General features: G+C 33.4%; 1 protein-coding gene across 1 annotated transcript in view; it reads left to right on the top strand.

Annotated features, from left to right (window-relative positions):
• MMRN1 (multimerin 1) overlaps positions 1–23,623 on the top strand; it is a 57,549-nt gene that overhangs the window by 1,340 nt on the left and 32,586 nt on the right. The window contains exons 2-3 of the mRNA XM_059172789.1: positions 18,902–19,021; positions 21,793–21,899. Coding sequence (XP_059028772.1) covers positions 18,902–19,021; positions 21,793–21,899 — 227 coding nt within the window. The remainder of the gene's footprint in view (positions 1–18,901; positions 19,022–21,792; positions 21,900–23,623) is intronic.

Raw genomic sequence — 23,623 nt, 5'->3', positions numbered from 1 at the left:
TTACTAGTACTCTTATATTGAGTTATACCATTATCATGAATGTGATGAGTAGAAAAGCCCATTTTTCAAATGGATTTTGATATAAAATTCAAGCAAAGTCCATGTGAATTGTTGAAGTAAAAAAATAAAAAAACTTTTAAAAGTACTGTTAAGGAAGACTTTCCAAAGGGCCCCCAGAATACTAAAACAAACAAACAAACAAACAAACAAAATAGCTGTGAAAAATGAAGGCCAATGTTTTTATTTGTTTAGTGTCCAGAGCAATCTGATTGGAATACTAGTAGTTTAGTGTTATGAAACTAAACTTTCAAATACCTTTTACCTACAACAAAATAATTTCAAGACATCAAATAATGCCTTGGGATCTTAGTTGAATTAAACATCTTACTAACTATATAACATAGTTTAAGGCAATGATAGTAGCTTACACCTGCTCTGTGAGAGGCATCATGTCAAAGCAGTTATTGATATTGATAAGAGTATCAGTGTTATTGATACTGATAACAATATCAGATATAGGTATTGATAGTTATTGATATTGATACGATGAGGAGACACTGGGAAGAATATAAGCCAATAGATTCATATCTATGTATTCTTTATTTTTAAATCCCATTATTTCACTGTATTTCAAAGGTTATGGAATTTTTAAAAATATATAAGTAAGTCTGATTCTAACTAAATATTTATTTACTTAGTGGAATTTAGAACAATAGCAATGTATTATAAAACTAATTTTACAGATTACAAAATGTTCAACTTAGGTTGGGTAAACTATGCCTATAACAGACATTTTAACATATAAATTAAACTTTCTCACGTTGAGGGACAACAGGATGTGATCTATTAAATGATGATAGCAAATGCCATGTCACTTTATTAGATTGCATGATTTTATTTTTTAAACCAATTATATAGAACTCTTAGTACTCATTGAAAATGATTATGAACTTTTTAAAGATACTGTCATCAAGAGATTTTTCAATAGAATATGAAATATAGTGAAAACAAGCAGAAAAATCCACATTAAAATGTCACATTTTATATAGTATTATTTCATAATTAGATTGCTTTTAAGAGTCTCATGCTCTACGGACTGAGCTAGCTGGGCGCTGAAATACTCGCTTTTAAATAAATGCTAGTTGTTTTATTATGTGCCTAACACTGTTCTAGTTTCTAAGGACACATAGAATTTTTAAAGTAAGAATGATTCTGCCTGCAGGGATATGTCTTATAAAAACTGAGCAATAACATATCTTCCAGATTTCTAAAAACTCAATATGTATTAGGAGGAAACAAGATGTTAAAGGTGTAACCTTTAATGTCATCCCATGGATTTTCTAAAGAAAATACACATATATTTTTCTTCAATCATTTGATCACTACCATAACTTCATGAAGAAGATTCTGTTATTATTTCTTGCAGAGAGATTAAGTAATTTAACTAAGGTCACTTAAAAGTAAATCTTGTAGATTCAAACCCTGCTGGCAGGCTTCAGTGATGTAACTTTCAACCCCTATATTATACTCCTTCAGCAAATGCGATCTGTTCTCCCAAATGGGTAAGTGAGAGTGACTAGTTTATGCCCCTGCTTATGAGCCCTCAGAGGCTATTCTTTGCTTCCAGAACAAAGCTCAGATCCTTACACAGTTAACCGTACAATGTCATCTTTGATCTGTCTTCTGCCTACCTCCCCAGCCTTGTCTTTGACGTTCTGGCCAGTAAAATTTGTAGGTCTCTGGTCCACAATATGCTATTAAACCTGTCTTTGTTCCTTGTTCATCCCTCTGGCTAACATGTCCTTTTCCCATCATCTTCTTCCTTTTCACCCAATAATAATAGCTCCAGAAAGCATTCTCAGGCTGTGAGGTGTGTCTTCCAACTTTCATAGAGCGTTCCTTGAATTCTTTTATCACTGCACTTACAATAGTGTATTATAATTACAGTGACCTTTGTGATCTCCTTTCTTATAGAGACACATTTGAATGCTAACAAGGTCTCTGGGTTATAATAGGTACACAATAAATATTTAACAAGCTGAATGTAAAATTTATAGATTAATATTTGAATATAAAGAAGAATCTTTCCCAAAGAAATATTCTTGTTTCTCTATGATAAAATCTAGATGATTTATTTTAGGTTTTCCTTGTTGTGCTTGTTTTGTTTTGTTTCATTTTTCATTATTGCTCTTGGAACTTTACAGTGATTCTAGGTAAAAGGAATCCTATAGAATTTTGCTGGCATATTCTTGTCTCATCTTGTACTCTCTTAGTCTTAGTGCTGCAGGAACTGTTGGCTACCCCAGAGCTGTGGTTTACTATCTGGTAGAGTGGTTATTGATCAGTGAATGGACTCTGAAATAGGCAGATTTTTTAAAAAGACATTAGAATTAACCTATTTATGCATTGGAAAATTATTTGTGGAGGACCTAATATGTCCCCAGCATTGTGTTCATTTTGAGGGTAAAATAGTGAACAAAACGGCCCCCTCTTCTGCCCTCGTGGAGTCTATATTCCAATGGGAAGGACATGAGGAGGAAAAACAGTGAATCACGAAGGCTGATATTGAAACCAAATGGTGGTAAACATTCTGAATGACGCTTATGAGAGTATGTGACAGAGTGAATGACCTACCTTGAAGGTGGGTAGACCTTCCCCAAGAAGATACTTGGTTAAATGAGGTATAGATAGATATCAATTGCCTAATTAACTTTTCCCACAATCCCAACCCTGTACACACCTATGTGAATCTTCATCATCTCAGTTAATGTCTAGCTCCCTAACCAGAAACCCTTGATATATCCATGACATTTTTCTTCCCTCCTTTTATCTAATATATCAAGACTTCTTCTTGGTACTTCTTCCAGTATCTCTCAAATCCCTCCCTACCCTCACTACACCATCCTTTCCTAGGCACCATTATCTACCACCAGACTCCTAGCTTGTCCAAATATTACCACTCTTATCCCTTGTAATTCATGTTCCATTCAAGTGAAAGATCCTTTCAACTTTTTTTTTTTAAATAAATTTGACATATATCATTGGGTGTTAAAACTTTTAAATCAGATTAATGAATTTCATTTGATATAAGACTTCATCTTTTGTGACACATTATTTCATATACTATAAGAAAGAAAAGTATGACATTATTTCTTAGAATTTTTAGACTTACTTATCTCTTAGAGATTATTTCATATATATGGATATATACATATACACATGTCACTCTTTTGTAACTTAAAATGAAAATATAAATGAAACTGCTTAAGGTGTCTCTAAGGCAATGGCACTAACTACTGTTTGACAAGAGTGACTGAAAAATGTCATTGATTTTAAAATGTATTCTTGATTTCAGAGATGTTGTCTTAAAATTTATGGAATTTAACATTTTGTTCACATACTAAAAATCTCTCAGTAGCTTTTCATTTAGAATAAAATCCTAAATCCTCACCCTGGCCCATAGGGTCTTGCTTGATATGACTCCTGACTTTCTCTATGATCTCATCTTCATCACACTCCCAAGTTCATTCAACTTCTTTTCCTCTGGCCACACTGACCTCTCTTGATACTGAACTTGTCCAGTTTATATGCATCTCAAGAAAACTTCCTGTTTGTTCTTGCTAGAAGGTTTTTCTTTCAGTGTACAGAAAGAGAGAAAATTCCTTTCCTCATGTGTCTTCATCTTTAATGTCCCTCATCAATGAAAACTCTGATTAACTGGTGTAAATTTGCCATTCTTATTGTATCACCCCTATTTTTTCTTCATGACACTGATGTGAAATTATTAAGTTTATTTATGGAGACAGCCATGTCTTTTCAGTCTTTCTGCAATAAAACATACATCCCATGAAAATGAGAACCTTGCCTTTCTTTCTTTTTGTTTGTTTGTTTGTTTGCTTGTTTTAAGAGTAGGATTTAGTGATTCATCACTTACATATAACACCCAGCGTTCATCACTAGTGGCCTCCTTAATACCCACCATGGATATAGCCAATCTACCCCCCACCTCCCTTCTGGCAACCCTCAGGTTTCTTTATAGTTAAGAGTCTCTTATGGTTTGCTTTCCTCTCTCTCTTTTTTCCTTCCCCTATGTTCATCTGTTTTGTTTCTTACATTCTCTATATGAGTGAAATCATACAGTGTTTGTCTTTCTCTTCACTTATTTCACTCAGCATAATACATTGTGGCTCCATTCATGTTATTGAAAATGACAAGATTTCATTCTTTTGATGGCTGAGTAATATTTCATTGAATATATATACCACTTCTTTATCCATTTATCATGTGGTGGACACTTGGGTTCTTTCCATAGTTTGGCTATTGTTGATAATGCTGCTACACATATTGGGGTGCATGTATACCTTCAAATCAGTATTTTTGTTTCCTTTGGGTAAATGCCTAGTAGTGCAATTGCTGGGTCAGAAGGAAGTTCTATTCTTAACTTTTCATGGAATCTCCATATTGTTTTCCACAGGGGCTACACCAGTTTGCATTCCCACCAACAATGTAAGAGGTTTCCCCTTTCTCCACATCCTGGCCAATATCTGCCATTTCCTGTGTTGTTCATTTTAACCACTCTGACAGGTGTTTGGTGGTATCTCTTTGTGGTTTGATTTGAATTTCCTTGATGATGAGTGATGTTGAGCATCTTTTCATATATCCGTTAGCCATTTTTATATCTTCTTTGGAAAAATGTCTGTTCATGTCTTCTGCTCCTTTCTTAACTGGGTTATTATTTTTTGGGTGTTGAATTTGGTAAATTCTTTTTTTTTCTTAAGATTTTACTTATTTATTTGAGAGAGAGAGAGAGAGAGATTATGAGAGGAGAGAGGTCAACAGGAGAAGCAGACTCGTGGGACTCCATCCTGGGATTCCAGGATCATGACCTGAGCCAAAGGCAGTTGCTTAGCCAACTGAGCCACCCAGGTGCCCAAATTTGGTAAATTCTTTATAGATTTTGGAAATTAGCCCTTTATCAGATATGTTGTTTGCAAATATCTTCGCCCATTCTATAGGTTGCTTTTAGTTTTTTTTTAATTGGGTGGATTTGGAGTTCAAAGAAGAGATCAAGACTATAGATATAAAACTGGAAAATATGAAAATATTGACACTTGGCTAAGGAGAGCTTTTTGTTTGTTTTTATTTATTTGCTTTTGTGGTTGGTTTGTTGGTTGGTTTTAATGAAAGGGAGGAGAGAATAGAACAGAAACCAGGGCTAGTGAGAGAGATTTCTACTTTTTTGTTTATTTTATTTTGAATACATAATTGTCATAAATATGGTAAAATATTAATGAAGCATGCCAGAAATGAAATAAAAGTTGAATGCCAATCAAGACAACCATCTTATTTGCTAAGTTTAATGACCTTTCTTTTAGAACTTCATTTATTTACTCTTTTTCTATAAGCTACATAACTTGTTTTGTGTACAAGTAGGTAGCTTACTTTAAATGAATTATGACTTCTAAAATAATGTTTAAAATGGCAAGTTCTCTAAATCTTTCACTAGATCGCTTTAAGTAAAAATTTTGAACACATTAAAAAAAATTTAAAATTACAAAAACTAACCATTACGTTAATTCTACTATTGTAATATGCATTTTTCTACTTATTTCTGTGAATTATGAGTAGGTTTGGGGTGTGAAAAATCTGATCAACTAAATTTATATATTGTCTCAGTTCCTTGAGACTGCTATACCAAAATAACACAGACTGGATTATAAACAACAGAAATTTACTTCTCACAGTTTTGAAAACTGGATGTCTAAGAATAGCATGGACAAGGGAGAACCCTTTTCTGGGTTTCCAGATTTCAAACATGAAAGAAGGTATGAGAGAATCTCTCTAGGGCCTCTTTAATAAGAGCACTAATCCCAGGGATGCCTGGGTGACTCAGTCAATTAAGTGTCTGCCTTTAGCTCAGCTCATGATCCCAGAGTCCTGGGATTGAGTCTCACATCACCCTCCCTGCTCAGCGGGGAGTCTGCTTCTCCCTCTGCCTGCCACTTCCCCTCCTTGTGCCTTCTTTCTTTCTCTCCCAATAACAAATAAATAAATAAAATCTTAAAAAAAAAAAAAAAAGGCACTAATCCCATCAAGTGGGCACTGCTGTCTCCCAATGGCCCTAGTCCCAATATTATTATATTGGGTATTTGGATTTCAACATATAAATTTTGGGAGGACACAAACATTCAATCTATGTCATGTGTATTTTGCAAACTTATTATCAAACCTAATAGCATCTGAAGGGGATTGCTCTCACAAGCTGTAAAATTCTTAAGAGAAACACACCATAATGTTAAAGAGTATGTTCTTAAATTTCCTTGGGAAATAAATGCATCTACCAGATTACTTCCAGTGAAAACCAACACTCAGTGGACAATATTCTGTGTCTTAATTTTGTCTCATTAATCATTTCCTTTTATTTCATTCCTTTGATATTTATCCTCCCTAAATTACTACTGGATATATAAATACATACTGTATTACACATGCTAGAATTTAATGAGTGCTTATATAATCCTAGGTGGTTAAATGAGAAATTTTTGTATTTCCTTTTGGCTTTTTCAATATGAAAATACTACTTTAAACATTTATTATTTAAGACAAAATGCTAAAAGACTCAGTTTACAGGAATAACTGGAATAAGTATAGAATTAAGCATCACAGCATCTGTTAGCATGCCTTTTCTGAGGCTTTCTGGTCTGCACACTGGGAGAGCCTGACACCTACTGGAACAGAAGCAGTTTACAATGTTCCCGAATAGGCTGAAGTCAGATTGTGAGGAAAAGAAACAAAAAATAAAATAAATTTAGGTAAAATAAGACAAATTTATGAAAAACTATTATATTTAAATAACTTTAAGAATTATTACTTATAAATATATAAATATATATTGTATATATAATATATTCTACATTTCTAAGTCACTGTGTCTCTTAAAAATATACTATCATTAGCTTTAAAATTTAAAAAATAGGTTGGACTAAATTGTTCAAACTCTATGGAATGGGGACACATTCAGCTCATTCTCCTAAAATTTTACACTGAAAATATTATATATACAAAATAATTTGTGACTCTGAGCACTGTATAATCCTCTATCATCAAAAACTCAATTACATTTACCATACACTGCCCACGATGGAAGGCAAATTAATGATGTCTGACAAAAGACTTTAATTGCAAAAGTTGGTATGTAAAAAAAAAGTTTATTCTTAAAACCTAAATTAACCAGAAAGTCAAAGCATCAGAATATTAGAAATTCCCCATGATCTGAGCATTGTGTGATTGCCTTTCAAAATTTGTTTTAAAAATGTTTTATTTCCTTATTTATTTTTTAAGTTTATTTGCCAGAGAGAGAGAAAGAGTGTACAAGCAGGAGGAGAGGCAGGCAGAGGGAGAAACAGGCTCCCCGCTGAGCAGGAAGCCCTACATGGGGCTCCATCCCATCAGGACCTGAGCCAAAGGCAGATGATTAACTGACTGAGCCACGCAGGTGTCCAGTTCTAAATACATTTTCACATGAATCTTTTATAAAACTAATACTTCTATCCAAGTTAAATATTATGTAGAATTTTGAAAAACATGGACTATATAAAGGTACTTAAATTAAAATATTAATGAATTACAAATAAAATTTTGTTTGAAAATAAGTTGTTTTCTTAAGGAGATTAATATCTAGACAAACTTACTTTTGGACTAAGAGCCAAATTAAATATAAAAAGTCTAATGTTTTATTCATGTGTGATTTATGTTAAGAATCATTACTATATGTAAGTACTTACTTTCAATTTCTATTATTCCTTCTTTCATATTGTGTATATGTCTATTTTTTTGGAGTACTTTCTCATTCATGACTGGTGAACTCATGTAAATTCTAGTCTCTTAGATTAATAATTTGATAAAGGTGTTCTTATTATAGTCCAATTAAAAAATAAGGACTTGTATAAAATAAAGATTTCATAACATTTGGGAAGTATTTATGTTCATAATTTTTTAAGACTATAGAAACATTTTGGAGTGTCTGGGTGGCACAGTCGTTAAGTGTCCAACTCTTGATTTCTGCTCAGTTCAGGATCTCAGGGTGGTGAGATCAAACCCTATGTGGGGCTCCACACTCAGCAGGGAGTCTGCTTGAAAATTCTCTCCCTAGGCCCCTCTTCCTACTTATACCGTCCGTTTCTCTCTCCCTTAGATAAATAAATTAATCTTTTTTAAAAAAGACTATAGAAACATTTTGAAAAAAAATTTATATATATAAATATTCTAGGAGCTAAGCTCATCATGTGATCTGAACAAAAAGGATGATGATAATGTTCTGTGATGGTTTTTTGGAAATTATTATTATTATTTTAAAGATTTTATTTATTTATTTGAGAGAGTGCGAGCAGTAGGGGAGGCAGAGGGGAAGGGAGAAAAAAATATATATATACATATACACACACACACATAATGTATATCTGTATAAGTAATTACGGTTAAGGTAAAGTTATCAGGTCATTAGAGAAGTGTAAAAGGAGTCGTGTGTCTCTATTTGCATATATGGCAAAATCGGGAGATATATAAATATATTAGTAGATACACAGTTACCTAGTCTCCTGGTAAAAAAATCCTACTAACTCTCTGAATCATGTAATCAGCAGCAGCAGTGATTTATATTAATTCATTTGGTCTCACAACAACCCTGTGAGATAGGTTATATTATTATACTTACTATATAGAAGAGGAAGCCACATGTAATGAACAAGCTAATGGCTGGTAACAGTAGAGTCAAAATCTCCAAGTAGTCAGTCTGGCTCAAGCATAAGTCAACAACTACGTTACCTGCCCCTCTAGTCAAGGAAACTTTTCCTTATTATTTTGTTTCGCTTATGTAAGTATCCCAGTCTCTGCTCCTCCCCTTCTGCTTCATTCAGGGAATAAACAGAAACAAAAACTCCAGACACAGAAATGCAATCTCTTCCTCATTTTCCACATGTGTGGAGTAAAAGGAGAATGAAAACCTTGTCCAGCAGGCAGCCCTTCATCATCAGAAATGACCTTCTGAGTCTGACTTCAGAGGGGGGCAAAACTGTGTTTATGATGGTCGTGAAACTGAGAGAAACCCCTCCTTTCCCTATTCTTCCCTTTCTGTCTTTCTCCCTTTTCACCATTCATATTGTAGCATGTGGCAGAATTCCTTTCCTTTTTAAGTTGGAATAATATTCCATTGTAGATAAGTAGATGATAGATACCTATATATCACATTTTTTAAAAGATTTTATTTATTCACTTATTCATTTATTTATTTAATTTATTTATTATAGAGTGAGAGATATATTTATTTATGGATAAATAAATTTATATAAATGTATTATAAATTTATCTATAATAAATATATATAAATTTAATAAATTTATTATAGAGATATTTATTATAAAGTGAGAGAGAGAGCACAAGCAAGGGGAATGGCAGGCAGAGGGAGAGGGAGAAGAGGGAGAAGCAGGCTCCCGCGCTGAGCAGGGAGGCCAATGTGGGGCTTGATCTCAGGACCTTGGGTTCATGATCTTAGCCCAAGGCAGCCACTCATACAACTGAGCCACCCACGCACCCCAGTATATGTCACATTTTGTTTCTCCATTCATCTGTCCATAGGCACTTTGATTGTTTCCACCTTTTGGCTCTTGTTGTCCATGAAATTTTAATGTATTGTTAAATTAGGATAGTGTGCTAGGGAGAACATTGACTCTGGTTGGCGGTGTTATCTGAAAACTGTTGTTTTGTTTTGTTTGTTTTTTGTTTGCAAACTTAGAGCACATATTTATCCTCAGGAACTTAGTACCTGAACTACTGAACCACGTAAGGCTTTATTTGATTGTTTTCCTCCCTTATTACTGACATCAACAAAATTAGGCTTGTTAGGATATATTCTTGCTTTTGATATTTATTTTGCTTTTATTTTTTTTTGACTTTTAATTTTTTATTTTTTATAAACATATATTTTTATCCCCAGGGGTACAGGTCTGTGAATCACCAGGTTTACACACTTCACAGCACTCACCAAAGCACATACCCTCCCCAATGTCCATAATCCCACCCCCTTCTCCCAAACCCCCTCCCCCCTTAGAATGAAATACTTTTTACTAACTTGTAGGAGAGAGAGGGGCAGAGAAAGAGAGAAGAAATTTACCACATACGCTACTGAGTTGAGAAATGAGCAGGTTGGATTTACAAAAGTAGTAAACACTTGTCATTAAAAACACATGACCACTTTTGATATATTTAGAATATGTTTATATTATTAATCATCATTGAGTTTGGTGGGAATTTAATTGCTATGTGTTTCAGGGGTTTAGTGTATGATGATGTACTATACCATAATTTCATAATTTCACTGTTAGTGATGGACAAACTTAGCTCAGGTGGTTTTACTGGAATATATTTCCATGCAGTCCTTGCCTTGTAATTAGAACAAGTGTTCCTCAAAAGGTAAATGAGTGGCAACATGAACGGACTATTCTTTTGTGAAGGATCAACAAATATTCTTATCTACAAATTAAATCCCATGGAAAACAGTCCTTTCCTTGAGGCATTTATGAATTCATTAATACATGTATATATGTTTATCATTTGTTTGTGGTCACCTTTAGGTACAAAGTAAAGAATGATTCTCAAGTCAAAGAGGCATAGATGTTTGTTAGGTGAGGTGTGGGAGCAGATAGGAGAGTTGCAAAATAATTCTCTTTCTCTGAGAATGTTTTTTCAGAGGTAGCCGTGACTGTTTCATTTTCCTCTTGTTCCTCTTTGAATCCCTAAATTCCTCTAAATAGGAGATGGCAGGAAACAAAATCATAAAGTCCCTTCACTTCATAAAGTCTCTCAAACACAAAATCTTCTCTAACTTCCTAGGGAAAAATTATATACCATTGGCTAATTTATGGTGGAGGCTTTGCTTAACTCGATGTCTAATGAATATCCACAGTTCCTATGATTTTCATGTAACTATGTCAATTCAAGCCACAGGTTATCAGTATACAAGTTGGAACATTCTGCCTTTTACGATAAGATGGCAAGCAATTTATCAATATGAGTTTCAAAGACTAATATAAATGGATGCTGTTAATTGGTCGATTGTTGTCTTTTATTTCTTAAAGAAAATATTTATACTGGTCATTATTTAAATGACTCCTTTGTTGCTCAGTCTACTCTCGGTTCAGGATAAGAATGTATAGGATTAGGTCACAGACTTTTCAGGTTATGCTTCAAATGGCAAATCACTAATTAATGGAACATTTTTTTTTTAATTCAGTCTTTTTACTAGATCCTTGGGAGACCAGGTTTCTAAAACATTTCAGTCAAAATTACAGTATAGAGTAGACTGTTTATTTACGATGCTTCTCTTCGTTCATTATCCACAAGACTTCAAGTCATTTAAGTCCAGCTGGAATCCTTTTTCTTCCTTCTATTTTGCATGGTCTGCAAGCTGGCTGATCTTCATAAGTAACGAAAGCTGCCTGGTTTTCCCTAGAACAAACCTTTTACATATTAACTTGGAAAATCCGAAGAATCAATACAAGCTTTTTTCCGTACATGCTGCAGCACAAAAGAAACCGTGTTATTACCCTTAAAGAGAATCCCAAATGCAGTCTGCTGTTTGGAGGGTTACGACCCCATGGAAAGCTGAACACTTCAAAGTAACTGCTCTCCATCCACCATAATCAGTCTGGAAAGGTACAAAGGATTTTTAGATTTCAACAAAATGCTTGTCTGGGATCATTACATTTGCCTTTACACTGCCTGTCACCATCTTACCATGCTTAATTTTCTATTTTTAAACTTATATTTTCCAATAATTTGGTTTTAAAATTTCTATTTACGTTTTTAACATCCCTTAATGAGCTTATTTCGTCAGTAGCATAAACCTAATTACGAGTCACACCAGGGGCTCTTTGGCTGTGGGTATTTCTTCCAATTTGCACTGGATCAAAGATTGCTGGGCCATGAGCGATCTGCTGGTCTGCTTTTTGCCTACTCAACTCTTTCAGTCCTGAGATTGTCTTAGTATTTAGGAATTTAAAAGATCTCTGCAGGTGACACTGTGATTCAGTCTCACAACAGATATCTATATCTATCATCTATCGATCAGTCAATCCACCTATGCATCCAGCTGTCATCTCTTTTTCCAAAGCCCAGAGTATGGAGGGATGGAGATACTGTTTTTTTCTGTCCTGCCTTGTACGCCTCCCTCAACACTCACGCAGCTAATTCAGGTGACAGACTATTTAACTGCTTCTGTTGAAGCTGCTCGTTCTCTAAAATTAGAATGATCAGTGAATTTGCATAAGAAATCTAATTCACATTTTAAAGTCTCCCTTTTTTGTGGTCCTCTCAATTTGAAATCTTCTGTATTTCTATTTCTTGCTTTTGCCAGTTCTTTGTTTCACAGTGTTTTTGCAAGTCTCACCATGCTTTTACAAACTGTACCAAAAGGTCTTTTTATTTCTTTATGGAACTAACCATTCAAACTTCTCATTCAAAAGATCCTTGCACAATAAGCTATATGGTTCTCACTGTATTTGCTGTAGGTAGATGAATGACGGAGTCCGCTTTATTTGCAGAAAAAACATTAGGTCCAAAGAAGCCTAAATATTCCAAAGCAGATGTTTATTAACTTCAGTGTCTCTACTCTGGGGAATAACTGTGTTCCCCCTTTGGTATTTAACATTTAGATTGATTTTTTAAAAGATTTTATTTATTTATTTGACAGAGAGAGAGAGCACAAGCCGGGGGGGAGGCAAAGGGAGAAGCAGACTCACCACTGAGCAGGGAGCCTGAGCCGAGGTTCCATCCCAAGACCCTGAGATCATGACCAGAGCAGAAGTCAGATACTTAACCGACTAAACCAACCCAGGTGCCCCAGATTGAGTTTTTAATTATTTTAATTATTATTTGTATTTTTAGGCAAAATAGATTTTAAACATTCTACTGATTTAGAGGCATACATCCCATACAGATTTGAACTTGTAGCGATTAGATTATACTGTCATATAACATTTCTTTTAATACCATATTTTGTAAATCATCCCTGCCCCTTGCCCCCAAAAAACCTCATTATAAATGAGAAAGAAGAATCTAAATTAAATGTAACCAGATGCCTATTTACAATAGGGAAAAAAAGTAAGGATTTTTAAAAACTCATGATATAATTTAATCATTCACTTAACCTACAGTTATTAAGAATTTTCCATAATATGGTGTAGGGTCTTTATGATAAAATAACTTGGTATTACAACCAGAAGTGAAGCTGAGCCTTCTTTCTCTAAAACAACGTTTATATATATATTCTGCCACCAACCTTTAAAAATTAAAAAAATAATTTATGTAACATATTAATTACAAGCACAATAAAAACACTTTCCAGACTTCTACCTATAGCAACTAGGTCTCACCCATCTGTATTAGGGAACTTACTTTCTCATGTAATTTGTTTAGTAACTTATTTTTATGCAATTGCAAATAATTGATACTTTATGTCTGCATTAATTTAATAGTTAACATTTAATTCTCTCTCTAGGTCCTATAACTCCATTTTTAGCATTAATGTATATTTGCAATTTAAAACTCCTTGACGTAGGGAATATCTTTAAATATCTTTATCATTTGGGGGGGCTTCTAATGTTTGAATGTCATCTAGAAATATGTACTTTATTAAGACCCATTTTTGTCTGATCATGACATTTTTGTGGCAAATGACTCTGATGCCGTGGAAGTTTCCCAGCTATTTCTATACTATTTTATGTGTTGAAGAAAATAAGCACACATGGATGGATATAAAGGAAGTTTTTTAGAAACTGGTTTGAGAAAAGTTGTGGATGCAGTATGGTCTCATTGATAAGACATGAGTATCAGAACAGTAAGTCAGCTAAGGCTATAAGATGGGATTTATTTATGTTGTTCTTAATCATAATATTTTAAATTATGTTATATTTGATCCATACAAAATAGGTGCATTTTTAAATATAGTTTTACCATATATACACATATCCCTAAACAATGTATTGTTCACTTTTATTTTTTAGCTTTACATAAGAAAAATGCATCATACTGTATTTCTTCTGTAACTCACTTGTATCACACAGATTTGTTATATAAGTTAAATTTGAGCTATTAGATAATATTATAGTTCATCTTTTTAAAGGTGAATAATGTTCATTGTGTAAATATTTCAGCATGTATTTCTGCATTCTATGTTAAATGAACATTTGAGCCACTTTCAGTTTTTGATAATTATAAATAATGCCTATTGCTAAAAATATTCAGATATATGATTCCTGGTATACCTGTGCAATTGTTTCTCTAAAATATGTATCAAGAAGCATAGCCACTGGGTCAGAGGATATTTGCATGTTCATTTTCACATAATATTAACAAATTGTTTTTCAAAGTGGTTGTACCAAGATATACTTCTGTCAACAGTATTTAAGAGATTCCTCCTATTCTCTATATCCTCTCTATGTGAGATTGTTCAATTCTCAATGTTTGCTTATTCTGGAGTATCAGATATTATTACATTGTGATCTTAATTTGCATTTTCTGGACACCAAAAAATTGACCTTTTTTATATGCTTAATGACCATTGGTATTTCCTTGTATAAAATGTTTGTTCAAGTAGTTTGTCAGTTTTTCTATTGTTCTATTTTTATCTTGTCCTTATCTTACTCATTGGTGGGAATTTGTTATATTTTATGAATATTAATCTTCTGATTCATAGCCTCTCTTTCTCTCTCTCTCCTTCTCTCTCTCACAGAGAGGGAGTTTGGGGCAGGGGCAGAGCGAGAGGGACAGAGGAGACAATCTTAAGCAGACCCCAAGCTGAGTGCAGAGCCATTCATTGCAAAGCTCAGTCTCTCCACCCTCAGATCCTGACCAGAGCTGAAACCAAAAGTCGGACATTCAACCGACTAAGCTACCCAGGTGCCCCATAGCCTCTCTTTTTCAATCACTTCTGGTGTCTTTACATGAACAAAAATTCTTAAACTTTATATAGTTCATTTTAGTTACTACATTAAAAAATTTATTTTTCTGTATATTTGCTTTAGATCTTGCTAAGTTCACTATCACCAATAGCTTTTATTTATTTATTTATTTTGTAGATTCATCATGATCTTCTACATAAAACCTAAGTTTTCTGCAAGTAAATATACTTTTATGTTTGAAGTCACTGGGAAACTTCACTTCTCTTTCTTGCCTTATTACATTGGCAAGATAATCTCAGGTCATGTGGATATATGTCTTTGCTTTCTTCTAATTGTCTTATAGTTTTAGCTCTTGCTTTTAAGTCTTGATCAATTTTTGAGTTGATTTTTATATCTGGTATGAGATATAGGGGTCCGACTTTAACTGTTTGTCTGTGGCTATCAATTTAACTTACCATTATTGGTTGAAAAGAACAATCTTTCCCCATTGAATTGCTTGGCACTGTTGTCAAAAATTAGTTGATGATAAATGTAAGGTTTGTTTTCTAAACTCTAAATTATCTTCCATTGATCTATAGCACTATTCTTAGGCTGGTCAAATACAGTCTCACTTACTGTAGTTTGTAATAAGCTTTGATATTGGATATTGTGAGGACTGAGCCCTCCATTTTTTTTTCTTTTTCTTTTTTAAAGATTTTATTATTTATTTGACAGAGATCACAAGTAGACAGAAAGGGAAGCAGAGGTGGGGGAGGCAGGCTCCCCGCTGAACAGATAACCCGATATGGGGCTCAATCCCAGGACCCTGGGATCATGACCTGAGCCCAAGGCAGAGGTTTTAACCCACTGAGCCACCCAGGTGACCCTTTCCATTTATTTTTCAATATTGTTTTAGCTATTCTGAGTTTCTTACATTTCCACATGAATTTTAAAAACAGCTTTAAATTTTTGCAAAAAAAAAGGCAGGAGGGATTTTGACTGGGATTGTGTTGAAGATGTAGATCAATTTAAGGAGTATTGCCATTCTAACAATGTTAAGTCTTCTAGTCGATGGATGCTTTCCATTTATTTAGGTTGTCTTTCTTTCAATGATATTTTGTAATTTTTGTACTTCCTTTGTTAAATATGTTCCTGAACATGGCTCATTTTTGATGCTATTGTAAGTGGAATTGTTTTCTTAATTTCATCTTTGAGTAGTTCATTGCTAGTATGCAGAAATACAATTGCTCTTTGTATATTGAAACCTTGCTATACTTGCATATAAGTTCCAGTAGCATTTTTGTGGATTTTTAATAATTTTCTACATAGGAGAAATATATTTCTATGATATGTTTTCAATCATATATATATAATATATATATATATATATATATAACTGCTTGACTAGAACTTATAGTAAAATATTAAATAGAAGTTACAAGAGCAGACATTCTTGTTTTATTCCTGATCTCAAGTGGAAGCTTTCATTCTTTAAACATTTAGTATGATGTTAGCTGTAGGTTTTTCATAGATACCCTTTATTAAGTTGAGGTAGATCCCTTCTTTCCTGAATCAATGTCTGCCTTCCTTTCTCTCTTTATGTTTTTTATCTGGAATTTATCTATAATGTGCTTAAGGGAAGTTTTACTTTGTATTTATCTTCCTGGATACACTGAGCTTCTTAGATCTGAAGACTGATATTCTTTAGAATATCAGCTATTTGCTCTTTCTTGATCTTTTTCTCCTACTCTTCTAGAACTCTAATGTATTTTAGACCACTTGAGTTTCTGTTAATTTGTTTTAATATTTTTTCCTCAGTACTTCAGATTGGATAGTTTCTTTTGCCCTACCTCCAAGTTCATTGATCTTAATGTCCAGGATCAACACTTCTGTTAAACCCAATCCAGGCAACTTTTATTCATATCTTGTATGTTTTTGTTCTATGTAATGGTTATTTTTTTTTTTTAGATTTGCCATGAGTTTATTCATTATGCTCATTTTTTCAATAATGATCTTGAACAGGTTTACAATAACTATTTTAGTCTTTGGTTGCCTGCCAATTCAACATCTATGTCATCTCTGTTTTGTTTTGTCTCTGTTTATTGGATGTTTACTCGTATATTGGTTCTATATTCCACCTTCTTCACATATCTGGTTCTTATTATTGTTTATTTTTTATGCTGGGATGCTACACTCTGAACAGATTTTGTTGTCTTCCCTTAAAGAACATTGACTTTTGTTCTGGCATGGAGTTAGTTATATCAAGGATGGGATTTTTGTTAAGGCTTTCTTGGAGTGTGTGTAAATTAGACTTACCTTACTGGATACAGATATTGTTAGGTTCAGAAGAACACTCAGATGTTTAATGAGTCTCTCCTCTTTGGCTGTTCAGAATTCTCCATGATGGGATAAAATCTGGAATCTGTTCAGCTCACACAGCTTCACAATATTTGTTCTCTGGAGGCCTTGAAAAGACTACTATTTGCAAGCTCTACATGGTATTCAACCCAAGATTTATAAGAAACCCTATTTTTTTTTGTTTTGTTTTAAATTTTTTTTATAAACCTATAATGTATTATTAGCTCCGGGGTACAGGCTTGTGAATCGCCACGTTTACACACTTCACAGCACTCACCATAGCACATACCCTCTCCAATTTCCAGAACCCCACCACCTTCTCCCTACCCCCCCGGCCCCCTCAGTTTGTTTTGTGACATTAAGAGTCTCTTATGGTTTGTCTCCCTCCCAATCCCATCTTGTTTCATTTAAGAAAACCCTATGTTGACTTAAGATGACATCTCTGCTACCCGCCACATTTTATCTACATATTCTTACCACCTCAGCAGCCCCAAACTCATATATATTTCCTTCACCCAGTGCTCTCTCTCTTTGGATTTATTCCTTTGCAATGTAGTTTGAAAACTGAAGACAGAAAACTAGATTCAATATGGAATTCACATCATGTTGTTCCCTTCTCTCAAAAAATCATTTCACTGTATTGTCTGTTGTTCCATTATATATCTTGTCCAGCTTTGTAGAATTTACCAAAGGAAAGTAAATCTTATAATCTGTAATGGCCAAAGCCAGAAATTTCTGAAATTTGTGTTTTTAGTTTATTACATAAAAAAAAAGAATCAGCTTATTCACTTGTATCAAATTAAAGTTTGACTTAAAAAGGCTCTAAATCTGTAGATTAATTTGAGGAGAATTGACATATTTACATTGGCTATTCCCATCCATTAATAGGATTTATTGGATTTTCTTTTGGGCCTTTCAATAAAGCTTAAAATGTATATGTTATATCTTACACTACTTTCGTTAGATTTAAAAAGAATGATGTTATATTTGCTATTTTAAGTACTGTCTTTTTAAAATTTATTGTTAGTACACTGACCCATAACTGATCTTAATGTTGTGGCCATACATTTGTATTAATTATAAAAAATTTGTATTGATCTTAACTACACACTGAACTCTTTTAATCATTTGCATCTGGGCTATTTCATATTTTTTATTCACAGTCATATCATCTGCTACTAATATGGTTATTTTTTCTCTCTTTTGATTCTTTCAGCATTTACTTATTTGCTTTTGTCTTATTGCACATTGTTCATTAGAAGTAATGAGCCTACATCTGAGTCTACAATCTAAGTACTAATACTGACATTTGCCATAAAGGCAGTCTTGGATTTTTACTTAACCTACAGCTGAACAATACAAGTTCTAGTTTTAACTCTTATTTATTCTTAATTTACTTTGATCTTGTAGTGTTTCCTTACTTTTCATGTGTACAGCAATGCAGTAACAAATGTGTTTTCTCTCATTGCCAGATATTTTAAAGATAGAGACCAATTTTTTAAAATACCTACTCCACAACACCAACAGCAATAGAGGCCTATGAAAATAATTTTCATGGAAAGAATTGTTTTGGACAATGATTTTTTTAACTAAATTTATCTCTTCCTTAGGAATTGGTGTGCTTATGTACATACCAGATTATCTCCCACAGTGATACTAGACAACCAAGTCACTTATATTCCAAGTGGGAGAGGGTCCTGTGGCTGGGCGAGTGGATCTTGTCCTCAGAGGTACGTGACATTTTTTTGAAAATAGCCACTGCTTATAGTATATTTGTGTATGCTTTGGAATATACAAAGTTAATCATCCCAAGTGCATATGTGTATAATAGGGTCAGGGTAGGGTCATCACAGTAAATTAGATGCGTGATTTGGGGGTAAGTTAAAACGCAGTTGCCAGTAGTACATGCTTCATATGGGAATTTTTAGAATATGTGAGATAATGCAGTAATATGCTTAGCCTAGGGACAGATAATTTGTGAGTCTTCGGTAAATGTTAACTTTCACGCTTATTTCCATTTTTACTATTACTATTACCTTTATTCTATGATCTGATCAATAATCCTGTCCTTTAATTCTTATGACATTCATATGCAGTTTTAAAATTTTATTGATAATTTCTGCTTCATATTAGGTCAGAAAGAAGTCCATAACTTAATTGTAATTGTGCATGATTAAACAGCTAAGTGAGGCCTTTCTTTCTATGCCTACTTTAATGATTCATGTTATTTAATTTTCATTTTTTAAAAAGCCTATTTAGGACATTTAAAAATTGTTCAACTGTGGGGCTGAGTAATTGATAAGTTCTCTGAATTCCTACAGTCCTAGTTGCTTATCTGAAGGTGTTTCGGAAGACCCTGAAATAAAAACTAAAATTATTATTCAGGCCATGATGGCTCATGTTATGCAAATTGTCATACAAATATGTGAGGCAATGAATCTGACACATTGGCAGTCTGGAACAGTGCACAGGAAGGATATGTAAAAATCAAGGTGTTTCTTACTCCCTGGAGGAATAGCTAAGGTTCATGGTCCAGAGAGCTAAGCACATCTTAGGGATTTGGGAGAGCTGAGCTCCAGTGCTGCTTTCAGCATTTGCTCCCTTTGTGGCAATTTCCCTGTCGACATGATACACAGAATGCATTGTTAATTCTTCAGTAATGAAAATATTACCACAGCAACCCTATTATACTGCCCTTCTGAGTTCAAGGTGAGTATCTCTCTCTCTCTCTCTCTCTAAACAAACCAGAAATATGGATCTTTATTCTCATCTCTTATCTTTCTCTATCTTTGAATGTGTCTCTCCATTCATTTATTATTTCAGTACCTATACAGTGTTTGTCACTTTCTCTTTTATTATGCCAGAGCCACATCTAGCGGGGATCTGGTTTGCTAAAGCAGGGACATTGACTCTAATAATAATGCAACTATCTGCTTGAGTTCATCCTAGGAAACTCTTAAGGGTCCTTTTCCAAACAGCCTTACTTTCTATTTAGCTTTAGCTACTGGACTGGAGCTATTTCACTGGACAGAGTTACTTATTGACTATAATTTACTGAAATAAACACAGGTAAATGACTAGCCTACTTTGAGATATGGGAAGAACTTGTAGTTCATCTTAAAACTGAGGAATAACCTCATACATATTGAATTACCCTTCAGGTCACAGCAGAAACTAAAACCCAAGTCACCTAAAGCCCAGTTGGCTCCAATACATTCCCTCCACATGACCAGGGTTTATCCATGAAATTGATTATTGTTGGCCCCACATAGTTGTAGGGGACAAGCTAGATAATTAAGGAGAGGCTAACCCATGTAGCGTGGAGTAAAATTCCACCCCGATCACTTTTAGACTTGAAACTTTGAGCACGTTATTTCATCTCTCTGTTCCTCATGTTCCTCATCAGCATATCATGATAATAATAATATTTTTCATATAGAACCAATACAAAAATTAAACAAGGTAATATATACTGATTCAATAGCCTCACTTGATAAATATTAGCTAAACATTAAAGTCATAGGGATAAGAATAATGTGGCTAAATTGTATTTATAGATTTACATTTACATATATAGGGCCTACATTTAGTACCATTCACCATTTATATTGATTACTATGTTAAAATGCTGTAATTTCATTTTCCTTCCAGGGTTTCTTCTCAGAAATATTTTCTCATATTAGATCTCTTCCTCTCTCCCTCTCTTCTCTGTCTCTTTCTATCAGAGATAAATACCATATGAGAGAAATAATACTAAAAATTAAAATTTTAAAATTTGAGAAAGGGAACACTGCAGGTTAAAAATCATAGTGGCATTGTAATTTCAGTTAGATCACCATTACAAAATTTAAGTTATTTGATATTGATCTAGGGGGAAACAGATCCTTTTAACTCTAATGATATAAGAAATACTAAGAATTGAAATAAAAGAAATTGTCCTCATAAGCTATTTTAAAAAAATTAAAAGAAGTTTTAACATTGGTTTTGTAAAAAGTATTATCAAGGAAAAAGCTATGCTATGTTTAGAAAATGTAATGATAGGTATAAACTTAAAATACCAAATAGCATAGATCTTAATGCTTTTTGTAATTTATTTAAAGAAATGTAAGTTTAACAATAATATCGATGAGGGGCATCAGGATGGCTCAGTTGGTTAAACGTCTGACTTGATTTCAGCTTAGGTCGGGAGTCAAGGTTATGAGATGGATCCCCACACTGGTTCCGTGCTGAGCATGGAGCCTGCTTAAGATTTTCTCTCTCCCTCTCCCCCTGCCCTACTTTAACCTCTCATGTGCTGTCTTTCTCTCTCTCAAAAAAATAATAATAATAATTATTATTATTATTATTATATATATAAAATGATAATAGTATCGATGATGAAGAATATAATAATAACAGATGACATTTATTGAATGTTCCTTATATTTTAGATATTGTTTCCAAAAGTTTAATTATCCCAACTGATGTTTAATGTGAGACAAATAATTGCTCTCCTCTCCAGATCTCAGAAGATATCAAATCCTGTCTACAGGATGCAACATAAAATCGTTACCTCATTGGAATGGAAGTGTTGTCCTGGATTCAGTGGAGCAAAATGTCAGCTAAAAGGTATATTTTAATAGTAATTTTTAATAACATTTAGAAGCATAAAACTTTTGGAGAATAAGCAACTGATTCCAGTGAAGAAAAGAGTTGTATTTTCCCTTTTGAATCAAAGTTAAGGAACATGTAGCCAACTCATTAAAACTGTTACGTCTCTAGAGCTTTCCAACTTAGTAGCTGGTTTAGCACCCCAAATCTCATAATGAGATATCTTATATATTCCTATATTGTTATGTTAGTTTTAGAGGATGAGTAAGTGGAGATCTATCACATTTTTTCTTAACTATATGCTATGGAAACATGCCTTATTAAAATATCAGAAATCCTAATTTTATATTTTAAATAATCATTAGAAGTGATTCTATATGAAAATAAACTACCTTCTAGTTTTGTTCCAGTTCAATTATTTAAAATAATATTATGTATGTGAATGAAATTCAGTTTTAAAGAATATACAAATGTGGCATGAATAATTGTGCTTTTCTTCTTAAATCCTAATAGAGCCATTTTATCAACTGTGATTTTAAGGATTTTCTGGTGGCAAGGCTAATCAAACACATAGTAACCTGCTGTGGCCTAACATCTGTGTGGCTATTATGTTGCTCTTGGCTTTAAACAAGTTTCCTTTGAAAAATAAGATATGGCATCAGCATACATATTTTAAACGAATGAATATTACAAGAAAAACCATTAGCAGTTGTGAGGAATTCAATCAGCAGTGTGAGAGACTGTGATTAAAAATTAATGTAAGTGTGGAGAAACCATTATGATTCACATTTAAAAAAAGAAAGTTGTAGTACAAAAGCTCTAGGAAACTTACAGTTCCGTTAGGATGTTATATATGGTTTTTCTAGCCCATTCAGTAGAATCTGTAGGCAAATTCAACTGTAATGCTATTTGTTCTGGGTTTGGCCTGAATTTCAGAGATGTCATAAAAATTTAATATATTTTCAGGGTATAATATGAATATGTACTGCATTTTTAATCAGGTAAAATAAACTTTTAAATAAAATTTTATCTATGCCAATAGTATTCAGAAACAAGATAATTTAGCGTAGTCTAAAAAAGTCCAAATATGATCCTGCTTTCACAAGATTCCTAATTTATGTGAGGTGCACAGTTCTATTCCCAGTGGTAAAACATATTTGTTTATAATCTGTTTATAGCAGATGATAAAAGTTATGAACAGTATTTAGAACTGTATTTCTAAGTCTGACTAGTTCTATATTTTTCTTCTTTCATGCAGAAGATCTTAGGAGTATTAATTCCATTATTATTCTTAAAGATTCAAGTGTTTGTTCACAGAATACCTTTCTAGAAATTTAGAATGTCATTACACACCCTGTTGCACCTACGAAACTGAACGTTGATGCGTGGCAAGAAGCAAAATCTTTATGTCAATGAATGTCATAGGCTGCAGCTGATTATGAACTGCCATTACTTCATACTTTGTCCTTTTTACCTACTAATCAATTATTAATCACTAAGGTGGACTATAAACATCTATGAGGAAAAATCATAGAATTCCATCATAAATGTACACAAAAGAAACAAGGCTAGTTGACAGTTTTGAACATCTACTATGTGTTGTCACCCCCCCTTTTTTTTTTCAAAGCATCACATGAAATATTTAAATTAAATTCAAACAGTTTAGCTTTGATTATTTACTGACATCTCATGTTCTTTTTGGAAGCAACCTGTGGATATTTTTAATATTAGATTTACAGATC

The sequence above is a fragment of the Mustela lutreola genome, chromosome 1 (genome assembly GCF_030435805.1).
Source record: "Mustela lutreola isolate mMusLut2 chromosome 1, mMusLut2.pri, whole genome shotgun sequence".
Lineage (NCBI taxonomy): Eukaryota > Metazoa > Chordata > Mammalia > Carnivora > Mustelidae > Mustela > Mustela lutreola.
The sequence above is the reverse complement of the archived record's forward strand: the minus strand, read 5'-3'. Positions and strand labels throughout refer to the sequence as shown.